A 19,829-nucleotide genomic window follows, 5' to 3' on the forward strand; every position below is an offset into this window, starting at 1 on the left:
AAGGAGAGAAAAAAAAATCTCTGCTGTGTCGGGAGAATCTCCGTATCTGCGGCGTATCGTCGGGTTCCAAGCCCTACGCAGTGAAACCGACGGGGCCGTGGAGCTTTGCCATCTTAGTATTGGCTGTTTATCAGGCAGATAGAGCCTCGACCCTGAAAATCTCTTACTTTGAGTTTGCCGCGTCTCGTGTCAGCATTATGACAGCATCGGGCAATTCTTCACGAGCTGACTCTCAAAATGTGGTCGTTTCACCCCTTTTTGCGTCTGCTGCTTTTTCTGCTTCGCGATAATGCATACCCCTGTCTCAGACTGCAGGTACAGGTGGGATTGTGGGAAGCGAGAGTGGGAGAGCACAGTGGGGAACTGATCAAGACCCGATCTCTTTAGGGCAAGTGCGGCTTGGCAGGTCCCACGGCTGAATGCCATTGCTAACGGTTCGTGCCGTGGAGCATGGCACTTGCAAATTACAGTCCTGTATTTTATTACCGGAAAGATAGATCACTGCCCAGCCTTCATGGCGTTATAGATCAAACCTTGGCTGCCTCTCGTAAGTTATCAAGCACCAATCTGAGGGAGCGATAAGGTGCTTAGCTCTGTCACTAATGTCAAACAGGAAGCAACCACCGCTATCTCCACCCAATTGCATCATTGGAGAATCGCACTCAAATGAATTTGAGACATCAATTTAATTCCAAGACATGGCCGCTTGCCCACGCTGAGTGTCACACCACGTTCCTGGGCATTCTACTTGGGTCCGAGCACGTTGCGGTCAGTAACTGTTACCTCATGGTAAGATGGTATTGCTCGTAAAGAATACTCTGTAGTACTGGCCCACTCAATTCGGCTGATTCCATGAACGCAGACGATCCTAACCGGTTTTCGTCGGCTCTCGAACCATGATTGTCGCTCTGCCTCGGCTGTCTCGATTGGCCACTGCCCCGTCTTGGAAAGCACACTATTGACAGCGTCCATCCACGGTTCCCGCTTCCCTGATCTGACCTTTTGCGAGTCCGGCCAGGCACCGTACATTAGTGCGTTTAGTGCCATCACACCGTCTAGTTGTGATAAGCTAGCGTGATGACCAGAGTCTGACGGAGAGTCGGACTCAGTACTTGAAGAGAGCGTCTCCAAGGGCACCATAAGAATGTACCTGGTGCCTGGTTCCTGGATAGCCGTGTCTGGGGCAGTGCGATAATTATAGAGATGAAGAACCCATCCGTGAGGGGCACCCACCCTGGGCCTGCGGGCACCATGCCTATCTATCCCGACCAACCATGTGGCGATGGCCAGGGCAGGCACGCCGAGTCTCCGGAGCAATAACGGCCTTGATCGTCAGTCACCCGCAGAACCAGTCCAGTCCAAGTGACCAAGGCCAATCCAAGAGCAGGCCGATGCTATTTTCCGTCTAGACTAGGGCTGTAGTCGTGCCTTGCTGGCTGCCCCTTACCGGGGGTCTTCTCATATCTTGCCTGCACTTGAGCTTTCCCCAGCACGTCGCTCTTTCTTGGTTTTTCCAAAGTTCTTCCCTGTCGCTCGTTATCTTGCTACGCTCCGGAATATGCCATAGGCGCCGTCGGTCTTTACCCCTTTGCGTTCGAATCCCCCCGCCTTTCGCGGTGTCGCTCATTTGCTATTGCGCCGTGCCGCCTCTCTCTCTCTTTCTGGATGTTCCTCCTGTAGTTCATCTGGCACTCCCATAGTATTATACCTATCTACATCTGGAACACGAGCACGCACGCGTTATCTTATCATCTCACGAATCAGCATCAGCATCAGCGCGGGAAGCACCGTACCTGCAGCCACAGCCCCCGCGATCTGACGCAACAACGAAGGGAATACGAGGCCCCCACGGTCTCACCACAATGACGAAGATGTCGATCTCCCAATCCTACAACCTCAACCTTAACCTCGTATCCCTCACCCTCCTCTCCCTCTTCTCGCTTTCCACCGCCGCCAACATCGAAGCATGGAAATCCCGCTCCGTCTACCAAACCATGACCGACCGCTTCGCGCGGACCGACGGCTCAACAACCCACGCCTGCAACACCACCGCCGGCCTCTACTGCGGCGGCACCTGGCGCGGCACAATCAACCACCTCGACTACATCCAGGGGATGGGATTCGACGCCGTCATGATCAGCCCGATCATCGAGAACATCGACGGCCGCGTCTCCTACGGCGAGGCCTACCACGGCTACTGGCCGCTGAACCTCTATAATCTGAACGACCACTTCGGCACGCACCAGGACCTGCTGGATCTCAGCGCTGCCCTGCACAAGCGCGGGATGTACCTGATGATGGACACGGTGATCAACAACATGGCGTATATGACGAATGGGGAGGACCCGGCGAAGAACATCGACTATAGCGTCTTTACACCGTTCAACAACAGCGACTATTTCCACTCCTACTGCAAGATCACAGACTGGAATAACTATACGAATGCGCAGCTGTGCCAGACGGGTGACGACAAGGTCGCCCTGCCGGATCTGTACACCGAGCACAAGAACGTGCAGGATCTGCTGGTTGACTGGGCGAAGGAGGTGATCAAGACGTACTCGGTCGATGGACTGCGCATTGACGCCGCGAAACACGTCAACCCGGGCTTTTTGAAGACGTTCGGCGATTCCGTCGACATGTTTGTTACCGGTGAGGTCCTCCAGCGCGAAGTCGATACCATCTGCACGTACATGGACGACTATATCCAGAGTGTCCCCAACTACCCGATCTACTATTCCATGCTGGACGCCTTCACGCAGGCGAATGTCACATCGCTCTTTGAGCAGGTCGAGATTGTCAAGAACCAGTGCAACGACGTCACCAAGTTCGTCTCGTTCAGCGAGAACCATGATGTTGCGCGTGTTCCTAGCTTTAATGATGATATGGCGGTTTGTCTACCCAAACACCCACTTACCTTACCCACCCCAAGACAATGCAATACTAACTCCGGCGTAGATCGCAAAAAACGTCCTCACATTCACCATGCTCTACGACGGCATCCCAATGATCTATCAAGGGCAGGAACAGCACCTGTCCGGCGACGGGACGCCCAAAAACCGTCAGGCCGTCTGGCTCTCCGACTACAACACTAACTCCGAACTCTACAAGCTGCTCGCGAAACTCAACGCGCTCCGCAAACACGTCATCTCCCTCGGCACCGACTACCTTGACGAATCGACTGTCCCGCTCTACCGGGGCTCCATCGAGCTCGCGTTCAGCAAGGGCGTTGAGGGCCGTCAGATCATCATGCTGCTTTCCGGACAGGGGAGCAAAGGCGACGAGTACACGCTCTCTCTGCCGATTAGCTTCAACGCTGGAACCACTGTGACGGAGGTCATCAGCTGCAAGAATTACACGACTGTTGCGAGTGGCGAGCGCGCGGGTGAGCTAGATGTCAAGATGGCCAAGGGCGAGCCGAAGGTTTTCTTCCCTGCTGAACTCATGGAGGGGAGTGGGCTTTGCGGGCATGGGAAGGGGAATGTGAGTTTTACAAAGCTGGTGACGGGTGAGGATGCGGTTGTTTACAATGCGGCCTCGTCGGTGTCGATTTCTGGGTTTGTGGTGTTGGGGTTGTCGGTGGTTGTTTCTGTGGTGCTCGGGTTGGTGGCTTTATAGTACTGATTGTTCTTTTCTTTCGTTTATTTTTCTTTTCTTGCACTCCTTGACAGTGGTGGTGATACCCATACCAGCGCATCTGCAGCTGTCGTCTTGTTTCTTGTACATACTTTATTTTTTAGCTTTGTGTTTATCTACGGATGCTCTGAACCTCGCGGTCGGACGAGACGGTCAATGAGACGAATGACATTCTAATCAATCTACGCTCCTTAAGGTTACCGACTCAACTCCTTCTTCCAGGTCATGGATGCTCGAACAGTTCTGATTCTGGTTGATTGAGCTTTACCTACTTCAATAAGCAAACAAACAGACCAACAAACAAACCTCGGTCCCAGTCACAACCAAAACCACGGAACATGGCAGCACCCATCGCCTCGCTTTCACCCCAGGCTACCAGAAAGCGTAGAAGCAATCCATGACGTCGATCGCACTGCAGAAATGCAGCCAAGGCGCTTTATCCCCATTCGGCATAAGGCCGTGCGACCAATTCAGCAAAGAAACCCACGCGACTTTCCACCCGGCAAATAAAAATCTGTTGAAAATACCGAGCAAACCGTCTCCATCCTTGCCCTGTGAAACAGAATTTTCCACTCCCATTTCGGTGCGTGCTGATTCGCCTTCCCCTTCCAAAAGCCGAGCTGAAATATCTGTTGGCGGGCTGCACCGCGCCAATCAGAATAGAAGCCGGGATCCGCAGCAGTGGGTCCGTGAGACATGAACGGGGCAAGGCCCAAAATAGATTTTTATCACGCTGATACGGACAACGTCGAAATACGCTATTTTCAACGGCTATCAGTATAGTTGGTATCGTTAAGGAGGGTATCACTATCGAGTGGTTTAATATAGTAAGTGAAGCAGCTGCCAGCTTGCCCGTGGGCTGTCATCTTTGCTGCGGATAGTGCCAGAATCTTGGTAGGCAGAGACAAAGCGAACAAGTGATGGCGTCACTACTTTCCTGCTGGTTCCTGCCCTGGAAATCGGGGAGCAGGAAGAACTGGAAGAAGATCGAAGGTATCTACATCCATCCCATACAAAATGGAGGTCCTTAGATAACATGATACTGTAGAATCCGCGTCCCCCGCCCGCCTCCAGGCTCTCCCCTCCTGGACCGCACCAGACAACAGCCTGCTCTTCCAGGGCTTTGAATGGCATGTCCCTGCAGATGGTCTGCACTGGGCGCGTCTTGCGCGTGCCTTACCAGGCCTCAAGGCCATTGGGGTTGACTCCATCTGGCTCCCGCCGGGATGTAAGGGGATGGACGTTAATGGCAACGGGTATGATATTTATGATCTGTGGGATCTGGGAGAGTTTGAGCAGAAGGGGGCGACACGGACGAAGTTTGGTACTAGGGAGGAGTTGCAGGAGCTTGTGAAAGCTGCGAAAGAGCTCGGGATCAGTGTTATCTGGGATGCGGTGCTAAATCATAAGGCGGGTGCGGATTTTCCGGAGGAGTGTCAGGCTGTTAGGGTTGATCCGGAGCGTATGTCCACATCTCTTTCCAGTGAGAGTGCATGGGACACTATATTGACGAGCTTAGGACGAAACATCGATGTCTCCAAGCCCACAACGATATCCGGCTGGACCGGGTTCGAGTTCGCAGGGCGGGGAGACACATACAGCGCCATGAAGTACCACGCCGAGCACTTCTCCGGCGTGGACTGGGACGACAGTAGCCAGACAGGCGGGATCTTCCGCATCCTCGACCAGCAGAACAAGAACAAGAACTGGGCGCAGGATGTCTCCAAGGAGAAGGGGAACTACGACTACCTGATGTTTGCTGATTTAGACCTGTCACACCCCGAGGTGCGGGCGGATCTGCTGAGCTGGGGGTCTTGGATTACGGAGCAGCTGTCTCTTGATGGGATGAGGCTTGATGCTGCGAAGCACTTCTCGACGGGGTTCCAGAGGGCGTTTGTCGAGCATGTGCGCAGGACAAAGAAGGATTTCTCGGTTATTGGCGAGTATTGGAGTGGTGATATTAAGGAGTTGGTTGGGTATTTGCAGGATATGGGTCATGCGGTCTCGGCGTTTGATGTCCCTCTTGTCGATAGGTTCTCGCAGATTTCAAGGACTAGGGGCGCGGACTTGAGGAGGATCTTTGATGGGACGCTTGTGCATGTTAAGCCTGAGCATGCGGTGGTAAGATCCCATATCCCATCACTTCCAACATGAGACAATTATACTAATCGAAAGACAGACAATCGTCGCAAACCACGACACGGTAACACTCCTACTCCTACAACTTCCACAATCAACTAACCAGGATACAAATAAAGCAACCAGGCCAAATGATGGACGTACGTACCCTGCCCTCCCTCTCCCCTCCCCTCATCCCACTTGAAAATCTACTAAACAACCCCAGACCCCAATATCCCCCTCCTTCAAACCCCTCGCCTACGCCCTAACGCTCCTCCGAAAGGACGGCCTGCCAACCCTCTTCTACGGCGACCTCTACGGCATCCGACTAAACGTCAAAAAACCACTAACCCCAGCCTGCGCCGGAAAACTCCCCGTCCTCGCGCTGGCCCGGAAACACTTCGCCTACGGCGAGCAGGAGGACTACTTCGATGCGCCGAACTGCATTGGCTTTACGCGGTATGGAAATGCGGCCCATCCAGCGGGCTTGGTCTGTATAATGAGTAATACGGGCGCCGCGAGTAAGAAGATGTTTGTGGGCGCAACGCGCGCGGGGCAGGAGTGGGTTGATTTGTTGAGGCCAAGGGCAGGCTCGGTGGTTGTTGATAAGCGTGGGTATGGCGTGTTTAGTGTTGAGGCTGTCAGTGTCGCCGTTTGGGTTCCGGCGAGTGCGGCGGCTGAAATTGGGCTTGGACGCGAGAAGGGGGTTGAGTTGTGAGTTTTACCTATCATGCCTTGTCTATGGGTGATGGTGAAATTGAGGCTAACAGTGACAGTGATGTTAACATCTACGGCCTTTGATGGATGATTCAGGAGGAAGATGATAAATTGTTGATAATAATGGCGCGGCAACAGAGCTTTATGTGGCTTGCTATAGTATTCTATTTTTTCTAGACTTAATCGTAATCACCAGTCGATGTTCACAGTCAAGCCATATCTCCTTGATGCAAGATACAATCCAAAACGAGCATTACCAGCTCATTACACTCCCCCACCATAGTCCAGCTGTAAGCTCCCATTGCCCAGCCCCGTTCCAAACGCCCAAAATACGACCGGACAGTGACACGAACGCCCACGGTTCAGCCGCTCAGCCCTGCCTTAGGCCCCTTTGACACTTTGACACACTCGTACGGGCAGCTGCCATACTGCCACGGCTCCAATAAACTATACTTATTACCGAAGCACTTCTTACTCACAAATCGGTCAGGCTGACTGTTTGCCGTAACCATGTCTCGGGGGGTCCGGGCCCGAGTCAGAGTTCGCCATTTCAAACTGTCATAAAATACCAGGAGTTCCACTGGACCCGGACCCTTTGGTTAGGTACCGTACAGTGGGCCACGTTCAGCCCAGTGTAACCGAACCGATGCAGACCCTAGTCGGGCTGGGATTCTGCCGGTATAGCCGCGGGCTCCGGAAAGCGAGGAACAGGTTTGGCGTGGGATGGTAGCCTGGTTGGTGTAACATGGGCGCTGTCGAAGGGTTCAAGGGGGATTGAATAATTGAAGACTTAGATAAGTAGTTATTTATATATATACTCAGAGATTTGATGACGCTCATGCAAAATTTGATCATTGATGTTTCTAAGATGGAACTGAGATTTCGAGGTGTTAAGATCAAAATATATATTTCTGCATTCTTTAAGAAATGAGGTGTACTGCCACTGTAAGAGAACAATCACAAGTCCATCACCAATACATTCACAATTAATCTAATCTCTATCACCGCAACAAGCGGTAAGATAATTATACCAGAGAAGCAGAATTATACATCAATCACGTCTCATCCCCATATTCTCCCCAGCCACTCGTATCGTACTCATCGCATTTTATTAAGTTGAGCAGCTGGATCCCGGTCTGACCCCATCCGGCCTCCCCAGATTGATCCGTATCAATTAAGCGGTCAAAAAGTCCCGCATGTTCCCATAGTAGCGCACGCTTACAGAGTGAACATAAGCGCACCAGCCATCAGACCGGCAAGGGTGATAGGAGCGCCCATCGCAACACCGGCGTTCAGGTCATCGGGAGCATCAGAAGCGCTGGCGGTAGCAGCGGCGTCGGACGAGGAGGCAGGGGTGGTGGAGGAAGAGCCTGCAGCGGAGGAAGAGGCAGTGTTAGACTCGGCCTCGGTAGTGGTTGTAGTAGTGGAAGAAGAAGTCTCGGTGGAAGTGGAAGGGGTGGAGGTAGTCTCACTCTCGGTCGAGGTGCTGGTCGAACTGGAGGTGGAGGTCGAGGTGGGAGTGGTGGTGCTGGAGGAGGAAGAGGTGGTGTCGGAGCCGGTCACGTTGAACTGCTCGGACTGCGCGAGGATGCCGGTGTTGTGGGCTTCGTTGGAGAAGAGGTTGATTTGGTAGCCGCCGCTGGAGAAAGGATGTTAGTGATTGGATTGTGCGAGGTAGGGTTTGGTAGAGGTGGCATACGCCTTCTCAAGACCGGAGATGCTGTCAACGGTGTAGGAGCCATCGGAGGTGTCGACGTCCGAGGCGATCTTCTTCTCGACGCTGGGGTAGACGGCGTTGTTGACGAGGTAGAGGTCGAAGGAGGAGGGGTCGGTGCTGACGGAATCCCACTTGACGGTGAAGGAGTCCGAGGGGTCGATCTCAGCGCCCTTCTCGGGCTGGGTGACCTGGAGGGCTGGAGGAGTTAGTTACAGCTGCATCTACATCTGCAAGCCAAGATTGAGAGTGCATACCTGAGACGGAGACAGCCAGAGGCAGGAGGGAGGTAGCGAGAGTGAAGCGCATTTTGGCGAAGTTGAACGAGTGAATTGGTACGTAAAGGTAGGGTAGCGACTGAAAGACTTGACTTAACGAGCGACAAGACTGACTGGATGATAACTCAAGAGAGGAAGACCCTTAGATCCAAGCCGGGACAAGACAATTATATAGAGCAGATCCGAAACCGCCAGGCTCCATCTAAACCTTGCAGCGAAGATCTTGACAGGTTCGAACCGTCGTGAGCCACAACCCTGGAAGCATCACATTGTACTCCGGATGGATTGGAGGCCGCAGCCATATCCATAATTAGAATACAGAAGCAGTGGATTAGAACAACCAGGTCTCAGATATCGCAATGAGACCTGCCCAGTGTAGTTGCTGATACACAGCCTTACAGAAGGGTATTTTTGCAAACAGACCCGCTATCTTTCCAATCTCCAGATTGTCTTGGGTCGCATCCGCGCTAGCGATTGCATGTCTCAATATTATATGTAAAATTGGGCTGTCTCAACTCGGAAATTGAATATTGATAGCCGATGAAATGGAGCATCCAATCGCAAGGCCCTCGGTCCTGGAAGAGTCAGCCGTTGGAGAGAGTGGACGAACCTTGGAAGGAGCGCACAGATAAGCGGGCCCTCGGCGAGACACCCTAATTGGGCATATGCCGCCACTGCCCGACAGGAATAGATAACACAAAAATACGAAATGGCGAGATAAGACATCGTCGATGGCGTTTTACGGTTGAGTTGTGGCCACACTAGGCTGTGCTGTATTGTGCCACTGAACGCCAGTAATGCTCACTAAAGATGACTCTATGATTATGGAGCCTTGTGTATGCTTGGGACTCTGTCATGCGATGAGCCTGCGGCTCTTTCGCATTGTGCCAAATACAATAGGTCCCGGTGGCGGTCACCTAGTCTACAGAAGCAGCAGGTTGAAGTCAGATCCGGGGAAGAGTCTGGCGCAATATGACTCGAGGAGTAATAGACTGAGCGCAATCCTTCGACGGTCATTTGGAAGACATTCTAATCGGGCGCACATCGTCAACAAGTGAGTCAGTGAGAGAAAGTACGGTTCTCTGAAGGCGTAGAGGGATCTGAGGTTGCATCGTCGACGATGCACAGTAAAACGTGATTGTCTCTTCTTGTTGCGTCTTGTAAGTCACCGGATAGGAGATAGATAAGAATGATTCCTCAAGATTCAGATACGAAGAAATTTCGGGAGCCCATGGATATAGAGTTCGTGCTCCTCGTAACCCGGATCCTCGTGATGGAAACTTTATGCATCCCCAGCCCAGCCTCTGTTACAGTTGGGAACGACGACTGGGAAGATCGCCCATATGGGCTATCTTGAGAAGGATTATTCGAGGCTTAGATATTATACGTGGTCAACGCCTCTAATATCCGCAATTTTCACTACAACCATAACTCCCCATTATTTCTAGGCTTGAAGACAGCGCCAGGGATAAGTGAGGATGGAAGCTCACCGTAAAAATCTTAATAATCAAGCAGGTCTGAAAATCTGCCCGTAGATTGAAGTCATTGACTAAGTGTAGACGGCCCATCAAAACGATATAAAAGGATGTATTACAGAGCACCCACTATATACGACACTCCGACCGAGGTCCCCTTGACCTTGGCCGTCTTCAATACTCGTGTGCATCATACATCAACTTTCTGCCCTTGAGATGGACTTGATGGTCCTATGTCCGAAGTATAGATATATTTTTTATGGAGTATATTTACTACATGTATTAAGAGCTAACATACCCAAACACATACGACCACAGGGTGTGGAGAACAGGGCTTCCCGTCCGCTCAGCCGTACTTAAGCCACACGCCGGCTGGCTAGTAGTATGGTGGGTGACCACATGCGAATCCCAGCTGTTGTATGTTTTTGTTCTTGAACCTTTTTGTTGCTGTTGTGGTGTTTTTTGTTCATACTTGATTCTGTGTAACATGAATAGCATGGCACGCTGCCCTAACTCCCCCAGGGCGGCTGAGTCTGATGAGTGACCACACAGAACTATCAGTGGGTTTCTTATTCTTATGTTTTATTGTGCTACTGTCTATGATCGAGAAATCAAAACTCTGTAGCTACATCGAGCTGGCCTGGAATTGCGATATTGCTGAAGTCGACTTGGCAAAAAGTGGAGATCGGACACAGGGACAAAGCCTCGTGCATTGCAGCTGCAAGCAAAACAATAACGAATGGTTTGCTCTTAGAGTGAATACCTTAAAGTACGCACCGCATAATGCTCAACACTCTATGGGCGCAATCCAACCATATCACCTCATGACTATCATACCTAGGTACTCAAATCTCGAACATCGTCTTACGGCCACCTCGTCCACCCCTTCTCCAAAGCCTCATGATACGGCTCAGATGTAACATTGTTCCGCTGCAGATTCGATATGAAATGCATCTCCTGCGACACAGATCCCCTAAATGGCGGACTAGTGGCAGACGAGTCTTCGTCAAGCGGGAACCACTTAAGATGGGTAGCAGGTTGCACCTCCGGGTCCAATTCCTCGCGCCAGTTTGCCCATTCTTCGTCACTGCACGGATCAAAGAGGACGCGACACATCTCTCGCTTACCGAGCCTCCAGTCGCGCTCGGTGCAGAGAAACAGCACGCCGTGGTAGGTCTTGAAGTAGTCGATGTAGCTTGGGACGAAGCCCGGTAGCCGTGGAGTAGATGACTCGTCGGCAGTAGGAGGAGGAGTTGCATCACTTTCAACAGCAGTAACCTGAGCCCTGTAGTCACCCCGCTGGACCTTTTCGCCGTTGTAGTGGGCAGTGCACTCTTCTACTGTTGCATTCGGTAGGAAGAATAGGTCCAGGCGGATCTCGAGCGCCCCGGATGGCCGCTTGGTTGCATTGAATAGGGCTTCCGGGTCCACATTCTCGGGAGAAGCATCGGGGTGAGTGAAGTAGATAGCAAATCCATAGAGAGGAGGCAAGGGGGATGAAGCCCGGCCGCGGAATACGAGACACGCAGCGTGCCCTTTGTGGTCGGCGAAGAGAGTGACGTAGGTTTGCGCACGTTGGATTCGATTCGCCATGGTGCACAACAATATGTCTGTGATGGATACCTTTGGCCTGCTGCTTTTCGTCTATGGTAGGAAAGAGTCCCATCGCGTCCAATCGCCCCTCACTAGCGACGACAATGATACTAGCATGTGATCCGAATGAGCCGATAGGCCAAATTGGCGACAAGTCTACCATACATGTACGTATCAGTTGAAATGAGAACGTTAATTGACAAGCGACGAGAACATACCTTGAAGAGAGGACTGGGCTTGTGTGGGAATAGCTAAGGGTGAAGATATGACGTCTGAAAAAGTCAATGCACAAATTTGGGTCTTTGAATTGCATAGACCTGGCATGGAAAATAGAGCGATGCGGGCGGCTCGACTACCATACCATAGCCTGGACCTCGTTTGATCCATTACCAAAGATATGCATAGTCCTCTTTGAATCATTGAGGACGGTCGCCTGCCTTTAAGTATCCTTGCCCAGGTGTAGTCCGCTTCGTATCAATCGTCAATCTTGCTGCCCTGTATGCGTGGATCCTGAGCCGTGGCGCTTTAGAGCATCCTCATATACCGAAGGTGTATGGTAAGCAACTGATTCCCTGTTGGGGATATTGCATGGCAACCAAATCATTCAGGGTTCGATCTCGCCCTGGACGGCGGCGAGGTTGATCCCCAGGCTGTTCCCACAAACTAGACAGTGTATGTCTCCCTGTCAAGTGGCTGAATAATTAGGTACAATTATGATTATGACTTCCCGTGTTTTCTTGCGGTTCTGAGGCCTGCTCGTTGAGGCCCTCTTTCCAGCGTTAGCCCTGGTCTTTAGCCTTACCAATGCGGGCGGGCATTCTAATAAACTCTGCGTTCTGACAACTGATGGATTACATACAGATTAAGTCGGGGGTTTGGAAAGAGAAGTATGAGGAAACTGTCGAGTGCGATATCGAGCAAGGGACGAGGCGGGACTGCGGGACCGACGAGTAAGCCTGGCTTAAGTTTGCACACCTACCTAGTGGACTTGAAGGGTGTGGTCAAGAGACTACCTTACCTAGGTAGGTACCATAAGTATGCCTGTTCAGTAGCTTCTACGGGCAAGTGCTAGCTCACCCAGGACTGAGCCTAATATTACCCTGTTTGTCAGACGAAGGAATAAGGCGCCTGGCATCTTTGCCGGTACTAGAGACTACTCCGGAGTAAAACCAGGGAAGGGTCCAGGGTCTAGATGCCACGCTCCCTTTGCCGCGTCGTAAGAGGCCCTACCCTAGGTAACGTGGCGTCCAGGTCAAGACTGGAATACGTAAATTCAATGATTGGCTGAGACAATTGCAAGCGGTATCGGAAGGGCTACATGATAAACAAATTAGCCAAAAGGCCATGGAATAAGGCAGCTTGAGGCAATACCCGGATCGGTTAGAGCAACTGGTGCCTTAATATGCCAGGTTTGTCTATTTATCACAGAATAAAAGCTGCGTGCCTGCCTTGACCTAAAGTATTATATCTGACTTCCAACAGCCAATTGATCTATCAGGTACACAGTGGTAATCTAAAGATGACATCCATATCGCCGACGACCAGGCTCCGCCAAATCCTCCCCAAGCACAAACCCCGGGTCTTCGTAACCTCCGATATTGGCAACGAGCCGGACGACTCTGAATCTCTCGTCCGCTACCTGCTCTACGCCAACGAGTTCCGCACCGAAGGCCTGGTCCCCTGTACATCCACCCACCAACGCACCCTCACCCGCCCGGATCTCATGCATATCGCCCTCCGCGGGTACGTCCAAGTCGTCGACAACCTCAACGCCCACACACACCCAAGCAACCCCTACCCCACCGCCGCCTCCCTCGGCGCCCTAGTGCGCCCCGGCCCCGCCGTCTACGGCAGAGAAGCCCTATCCCCCTCCGTCCCCCTCGCAGAAGGAACAAAGCTCCTCATCGAGCGTGTCGACGCCGGCACACCAAGCGAGCCCCTCTGGGTCCTCTGCTGGGGCGGCACGAACGTCCTCGCGCAAGCCCTGCACCACGTCTCCCAAGCCCGCACGCCCAAAGCCCTAACCACCTTCATCGCCAGCCTCCGCATCTACATGATCTCTGACCAGGACGACACAGCCCCCTGGCTGCGCGCGCGCTTCCCCTCCCTCTTCACCATCTCCTCCGTGCACGGGTGGGCGCAGTACAGAACCGCAACGTGGTGGGGCATCGCGTGCCCGGAGGACGGGGTCGACAGGAGCCAGTTCACGCGCGCGTGGCTAGACGCGCATATCCGGCTTGGACCGCTGGGCAGGACATATCCGCACCCGGCGTGGCAGATCGAAGGCGACACGCCCAGCTTCCTGTACCTGATCCCCAATGGGCTGGGGTGTCCTGAGCAGCCGGCGTGGGGGAGCTGGGGCGGGCGATATGACCCCGTGGATCTGAGCGAGCCCCCGCAGGTGCGGCACTACGCGGACAGTGTGGATAGAGTCGTTGGCTGCGACGGGAAGGAGTACGCGAGCAACTTCGCGACGGTGTGGCGGTGGGCGGAGGCGTTCCAGAACGACTTTGCGGCGCGCATGCAGTGGACGCTGACCGTGGACTTTGATGGCAGCGGCGTCAATCATGCGCCTGTTGTCGTTGTCAATGGGGATGAGGATTGCGTGGGACATCTTGCGGTTGAGGTGGAGGCGGGCGAGATTTTATACCTTGATGCGGGCGCGAGTTATGATCCTGACGGGGATGAGTTGAGTTTCGAGTGGTTCCACTATGTTGAACCGACGATTGCGATGGGTGTATGGGATCTGCATATTCCGCACATGGATATTGTGGATGTGGACGCGGAGGTCGCGGGACGCAGGGTGAAGATTGTTATGCCGCCACCGGAGAAATGCGCTGTGGACCCGAGGAGTGGGGAGGCGTTAGAGAAGGGGCATGTATACCATTTTGTGCTGGAGGTGAAGGATAGCGGAAGCCCGCCGTTGAGGTCGTATAAGCGCGTCGTTGTGCAGACAGTGAATTCGGGGCTGAAGGGGGGGAGTCCGAGGGCTTCAGCCCCGTTCACCCCGTCCAGCTGGGAGCCTAGGTAGGTATATCGCTGATATTGAGCGGCGGGGTAATGCCACCCTTGCTCTCCTGGGCAAAGACCTCGTATAGAAACAGGCAATTAATACGAGCTTGGCTGCCCTTGGCTATTCCATGTAGGTCATCTGACACCCTTGCCGTGTCTCCAACTCTCGCACCTTTGTAGTCACGACATGCAGAGGGAAAGATCCGCTGGTAACAATGCACCATCGACGGGCACACAAGAAATCAAAAAACGGCTGTCAGGTCTGTAGAGAGCGCAAGATCAAGGTCACTCCCCTGCAGTAACAGTATCATAACATGCAGTTTAAACGGCAGACTGACAAATGCTTAGTGCGATGAGGCCAGGCCCCGCTGCACCAACTGCCTGGGCTTCCAAGTCCGCTGCAGCTTTGACCTAGGCCATTCAGAAACCGCGAGGCCGAGCTCGCTAGAACCGAGTCCAGCCATGGTCCCAGCAAGGAGAGGGCGAGGGCGAGGGCGACCGCGGAAGGACTGGAGTGCAAGGACGCAGAGGCTCGAACGCCCCAATTCCAGAGCAAAGGTCACGGCCCCATCTCCCCAGGTTGATGCAATCCCGAGTGCAAGCCCAAGCACACCAGCGCCCTCAACCTGCTGCACGACGTGCTCCCTGAATGTCGACGACATCGAGCTGATCCTCCACTTCACCACCCAAACCGCACACACCCTCGCCCACCCTGACCCGCCCAATAACCTAATCGCCCTCTTCTGGTCCCAGAATACCCCCCGGCTAGGCCTCTCCTGCCACGCCGTCCTCCATTTGATCCTAGGACTGGCAGGTTACCACCTCGCGTATTTAACCGCGGATCCACGTACCGATCCTGATCTCCAGCCCCGCGCACGCTACGCGTCTCTGGCCCGAAAGCATGGCGCGCTCGGGCTAGCAGAGCTGACGAGGACCCTTGGCAACATTGACGAGTCGAATTGCGGCGCCCTGTATACAGCGGCTGTGCTTGTCTCATTCTGCACGTTTGCTGCGGGGCCGACGGATGCCAATGACCTGCTTGCGTGTAATGTTGGCGAGGAGAATGCGAATAATGAGGCACGCTTGCATCCCTGGATGTCTGTTGTTCAGGGCGTGCGTCTGATTGCGGAGTCGTTTGAACCAGATGTTCTGTTCTCTGGGCTTGTGGCGCCCCTTCGATATCGTCCGAGACCTGACTTCGAGATGTCTTCTTCGTCCCGGGCAAATTTGCCTACGTGCATCGAGCGAGGTCTTCCGAGGATCAATTGGCAGGGCCCGATGGACCGACTCCGAGCTTTGATTGTTACGCGTGGTGAGTCGCATGTTGCGGAAGTATATCTGGAGAACTTCCAACGCATTAGAAGCATATACGAAGCGACGTACGGGAATGTGGATGGGTCGGTCGGGTGTGAGAGCGAGAATAAATTCATTTTCATCTGGCTTTATACAATAGAGGATAGCTTTGTGGCGTGCGTGCGGCAGAAGGAGCCACTCTCGCTACTTATTCTCGCGTACTACGCCGTCCTGCTTACGACCATGAAGCGAGACTGGTATATACAGAGCTGGCCGGGACATCTATTGATGAGGATCCGTGACTTGCTGGGTCAGGAGTATGGAGAATATTTGGAGTGGCCGTTGGCCATGTTGGGCCTGCTGTAGGTATCTTGATGTTGTATTGATGCCGATGGGATGTGTCAGCCATGAGGACGTTTTGTATTATAGCTAGGTAGTTCAGGTAAATTGACGAACAGTCATCGGCCCTTTATAGAATTATAAGGAAGGTCTCTTCTGATCTTCGACGCACTAGCTCGGAGTTCGATTGCCAGAGTGCGCATTACCATAACAGTTGTTCGTAGGCTTCGACATCCAGCGAATGGTCCCATGCACCCTAGGCGATCTTAAATAGGTAGAAACTGAACTTTCCCCTGACTCTCAATATCGGCCACCTTGCTATGGATCGTTGCAGAATCACGAAGTGCCTCGGCGCACGCTCACCCGAAAGGAAGCCCATGGAAGAGTGTATCGAAATGCCGCAGCAAAGCCCCCGTAACGCAGCCTATGCCGTAAGGTGAGGATTTACCGAGATGGCTGAATGAGTCGCAGTGTCTAGGCAGGTAAGCGTAAGCGTATCTGTACTCGCCGCATCTATGACAAATTAGCCTATTATCATTGCGCCTTCCGGCGTAATACATTTAGCTGCATGTAGCCGGCCAAATTAGTATAAACACCTAGGATGGTAGACACGAACAAGACGATTTAAGGTTGCTCGCCAGAGACCCGGTCGACCTTGCATCCGGCTCGAAAGAACGTCTACCATTCATTCGACCGTGTATCGCTATCACCATGAAACTTTACTTCCCTAGAGATGTGTTGTATGCACTACCTACCCACCCCAGACCAAACTATCCCCGTTTGTTCAGGAAAATCCATGGATGCTGACAACCCAGCTTCAACGGACGGCACCTAGCCCTCACAGCCCTAGCCCTATCCCAATTCAACCCAGCGGCACAAGCAAAACTCCTGCAAAGTCATCTCCTAACAGCCACAACCACAACCACCCTCGCCCCCCGCGAACCAGCCGAAACAGGCAAACCAGCCGAATGCACCACCCTAACCCCAAACGGCCCTCTCCAAATCACCCCCTCCTGCATCGACCCCCTCTACAACATACCCATAATCACAAACGCAACCGACCTGCCCCTCCCAATCCCCCACCGCCAGATCTCCATCTCCTTCAACAACACCCCTGCAATATTCACGCTGTATTTCCCCCACTCCACACCCACCGGAGTCATTCCCACCCGCTTCTTCCAACTCTTGTACCCCCTCCAAAACGCCACCGCCGAAGACGAGGCCATTGCCTTTGGCGCCGATAGCGGCGCGTACACGGTGAGCGTTGCCGCGGGCACTGGGTACAGGGGCGACGCGGCGGCCGCGAAGTTTGCACGGATCCTTGCGGCGCGGTACTACGGCCTCGACGCTGCTGACTTCCACGGGTATATCTACGGCGGGAGCGGGGGGTCGTTGCAGGTTGTTGCAGCGCTCGAGAATACAGAGGGCGTGTGGGACGGGGGTGTCGCGCTTGTGCAGGCGGTGCCGGTGTCGAATCCAAATAATTGGGCTATTCGTGCGCTGGCGGGGAGTGTGTTGGACTGGAGTGGGAAGGTTGGGGAGGTCGTTGATGCGGTGAGGCCTGGGGGGTCGGGGGATCCGTTTGAGGGGCTGAAGGGGCTTGAACGGGGTGTGTTGGAGGAGGCAAGTGCGCTGGGGGTGCCGGTTGCTGCGTGGGAAGATTTCGGGGGAGTTGCGCGGAATAGGACGAAGCTGCTTGAGGTTCTGAGGACGTTGGTTATTCCTGCGGTTAGGGATGCTGATCCCGGGTATGTGGATGATTTTTGGAGTAAGAGGGGGTATGTGGGGGCTGAGGAATCGGGGCTTGGGGCGTTGTTTCGCGACAGGCTGGTTGAGTTTAATGATACGGTTCTTGCGCTGGAGAGAGATGAGGATGGGGTTCCTGTTGCGCTCTCGCTCCATGATGCTGGCTCGGGCTTGGTACAGCAGCTGGAGAAGATGGGCGCGGAGGCACCATTTGACCTTGAGTTCACGATCCTCAGCCACAATGATACTCTCGACTCCGGCATTTTCACCGGCCTGGTGAATCCCAAAGGTGGATCTGTCTTCATCTACAGGGACAACAACACCACTGTCCTCTCTCGCTTGGCTGAGGGCGTTAGAGTGCAAGCCGACAACAGGTGGTATCTCGCCGTGCATACATGGCATCGACACCAAGTGCCCCTAGTTGAAGACGGATACTACGGCTACGACTATCTAAGGGATCCAAATAACAGCTCGCCCCTCTATTCCCAGCGCGATATCCTGCTAGCCCCTATAACATCCACAGGCGCGAGTGGAGGCGGGACACACACTGGTGGCATTAAGGGTAAACTGATTGTGATGGACAACCTAGCCGACTACGATGCGTTCCCGTGGCATGCGGACTGGTACAAGAAGCGCGTTGAGACAGCCCTTGGACCGCAATGCGGCAATCAGTACCGGCTATATTATAACGAGCATGCAGATCACCACATGGGTCCTGTCCCAACGAGCCTGCAGTCGCGGCTTGTTGACTTCACGGGTCTGTACGAGCAGCTGCTCCGGGATCTCAGTGCGTGGGTCGAAGATGGGATCGAGCCGCCCCCGCAAACGAGGTACGACGTACACGGGGGGCAGGTGGTTGTGCCAGCTGATGCATCTGCTCGTGGGGGGATCCAGCCCGTCGTGACTCTGACTGTTGGGGGTGCCAATCGCACGGAGGTTGCTGCGGGGGAGGCTGTGGTGTTGCGGGTTAGGGCGGAGGTGCCGCCGGGGGCAGGGGAGATTGTGTCTGTGGAGTGGGACGTTGAAGGGACGGGGGAGTTTAGCACGGACATTAGGGGGGCGAATGAGGTGGGTGGCAGTGTTGATCTGGAGGTTTCGCATGTCTATGGTATGCCAGGGATGTATTTCCCTGCTGTCAGGGTGGCGTCGCATCGGGACGGGGATATGCAGACGCCTTTTGCCCGGGCACTGAATCTGGGTCGCGCGAGGGTTATTGTGCATTGAAATGAATTGGTCTAGGAAAGGTTATTGATGGCGTTAGTAGATTCATTGTGGAATGATTCTATGATTAATTGAATGACAAGAATCGGTTCAGGAAACTCGCGTGTATGAAACGACAGTATGAGACACCCAAGAACCGTAGCGTGGCACGCCTGAGTATCAGCACATGTAATATGCCATGGGGGCCATAGTAGGTACCACATAACCTACCCAAGTAGGTTCCAGGAGGTATAAGCTGAGATGGCCTGGAAAACTCCAGCCCCTAAGGTTGTCTGGCAGGATCAACTGCCGAAGCGAAAATTCGATGATTGGACAGCCCCTTGCCGGGGGTGTCTAGCTTGCCATAGGTACCTAGGGTACCTTAGGTAGGCTCAAATCCATGTACACCGAATAGGAAAAAACAGGCTCTATGGTAGGATTTCTTGACAAAGACTCAATTCAACCGGCATTCCCTAATCAAACTTTGGAAGGCTTATAGGCTAGGATCAGGCAAGTTGGTCAGGGAGGCAAAGCCCGACTAGCTGTATCTGAGACCGGTTGAATGCGAGGTGTGGGCATTTGCGCTCGGGGGAACAAAGGGCGAGTGAGTTGTGCCATCCCCGGGGAATGGGCGAGGCCCAAGGGCCCAGATTCCCCGCATTACCCAGAATCTGGGGTGGCCTTTGCCGGGTGACTGGTTGGATGGAAGAG

General features: G+C 53.6%; 6 protein-coding genes across 6 annotated transcripts; 4 read left to right on the forward strand and 2 right to left on the reverse strand.

Annotated features, from left to right (window-relative positions):
* Positions 1-1,862: 1,862 nt before the first annotated feature.
* Positions 1,863-3,615, forward strand: BDW74DRAFT_166399 (alpha-amylase; the record flags this gene model as incomplete). Its single annotated transcript, XM_073726551.1, has 2 exons — positions 1,863-2,888; positions 2,956-3,615. The coding sequence occupies 2 exons, from the start codon at positions 1,863-1,865 to the stop codon at positions 3,613-3,615; spliced, it is 1,686 nt and encodes a 561-aa protein (XP_073586470.1).
* A 795-nt stretch (positions 3,616-4,410) lies between these two features.
* On the forward strand, positions 4,411-6,550 carry BDW74DRAFT_148051 (alpha-amylase). The gene is made up of 6 exons (XM_073723638.1): positions 4,411-4,626; positions 4,682-5,095; positions 5,153-5,754; positions 5,813-5,836; positions 5,892-5,912; positions 5,978-6,550. Exons 1-6 carry the CDS (start codon positions 4,554-4,556, stop codon positions 6,467-6,469), a joined length of 1,626 nt encoding a protein of 541 aa, XP_073586471.1. The 5' UTR covers positions 4,411-4,553; the 3' UTR covers positions 6,470-6,550.
* Positions 6,551-7,348: 798 nt separating this feature from the next.
* On the reverse strand, positions 7,349-8,751 carry BDW74DRAFT_148054 (GPI anchored serine-threonine rich family protein). Its single transcript, XM_073723639.1, has 3 exons — positions 8,440-8,751; positions 8,168-8,381; positions 7,349-8,107 (listed from the first exon to the last, which is right to left on the reverse strand). The coding sequence occupies exons 1-3, from the start codon at positions 8,489-8,491 to the stop codon at positions 7,687-7,689; spliced, it is 687 nt and encodes a 228-aa protein (XP_073586472.1). The 5' UTR covers positions 8,492-8,751; the 3' UTR covers positions 7,349-7,686.
* Positions 8,752-10,799: 2,048 nt separating this feature from the next.
* Positions 10,800-11,528, reverse strand: BDW74DRAFT_175527 (uncharacterized protein; the record flags this gene model as incomplete). Its single annotated transcript, XM_073728353.1, has 1 exon — positions 10,800-11,528. One exon carries the CDS (start codon positions 11,526-11,528, stop codon positions 10,800-10,802), a length of 729 nt encoding a protein of 242 aa, XP_073586473.1.
* Positions 11,529-12,247: 719 nt separating this feature from the next.
* BDW74DRAFT_189186 (uncharacterized protein) lies at positions 12,248-14,559 on the forward strand (the record flags this gene model as incomplete). Its single annotated transcript, XM_073731909.1, has 2 exons — positions 12,248-12,270; positions 13,074-14,559. 2 exons carry the CDS (start codon positions 12,248-12,250, stop codon positions 14,557-14,559), a joined length of 1,509 nt encoding a protein of 502 aa, XP_073586474.1.
* A 443-nt stretch (positions 14,560-15,002) lies between these two features.
* BDW74DRAFT_175529 (uncharacterized protein) lies at positions 15,003-19,142 on the forward strand (the record flags this gene model as incomplete). Its single annotated transcript, XM_073728354.1, has 2 exons — positions 15,003-16,090; positions 16,988-19,142. The coding sequence occupies 2 exons, from the start codon at positions 15,003-15,005 to the stop codon at positions 19,140-19,142; spliced, it is 3,243 nt and encodes a 1,080-aa protein (XP_073586475.1).
* Between the last annotated feature and the right edge of the window lie 687 nt (positions 19,143-19,829).

Source organism: Aspergillus multicolor (genome assembly GCF_047715735.1).
Source record: "Aspergillus multicolor strain CBS 133.54 unplaced genomic scaffold BDW74scaffold_5, whole genome shotgun sequence".
Taxonomy (NCBI): domain Eukaryota; kingdom Fungi; phylum Ascomycota; class Eurotiomycetes; order Eurotiales; family Aspergillaceae; genus Aspergillus; species Aspergillus multicolor.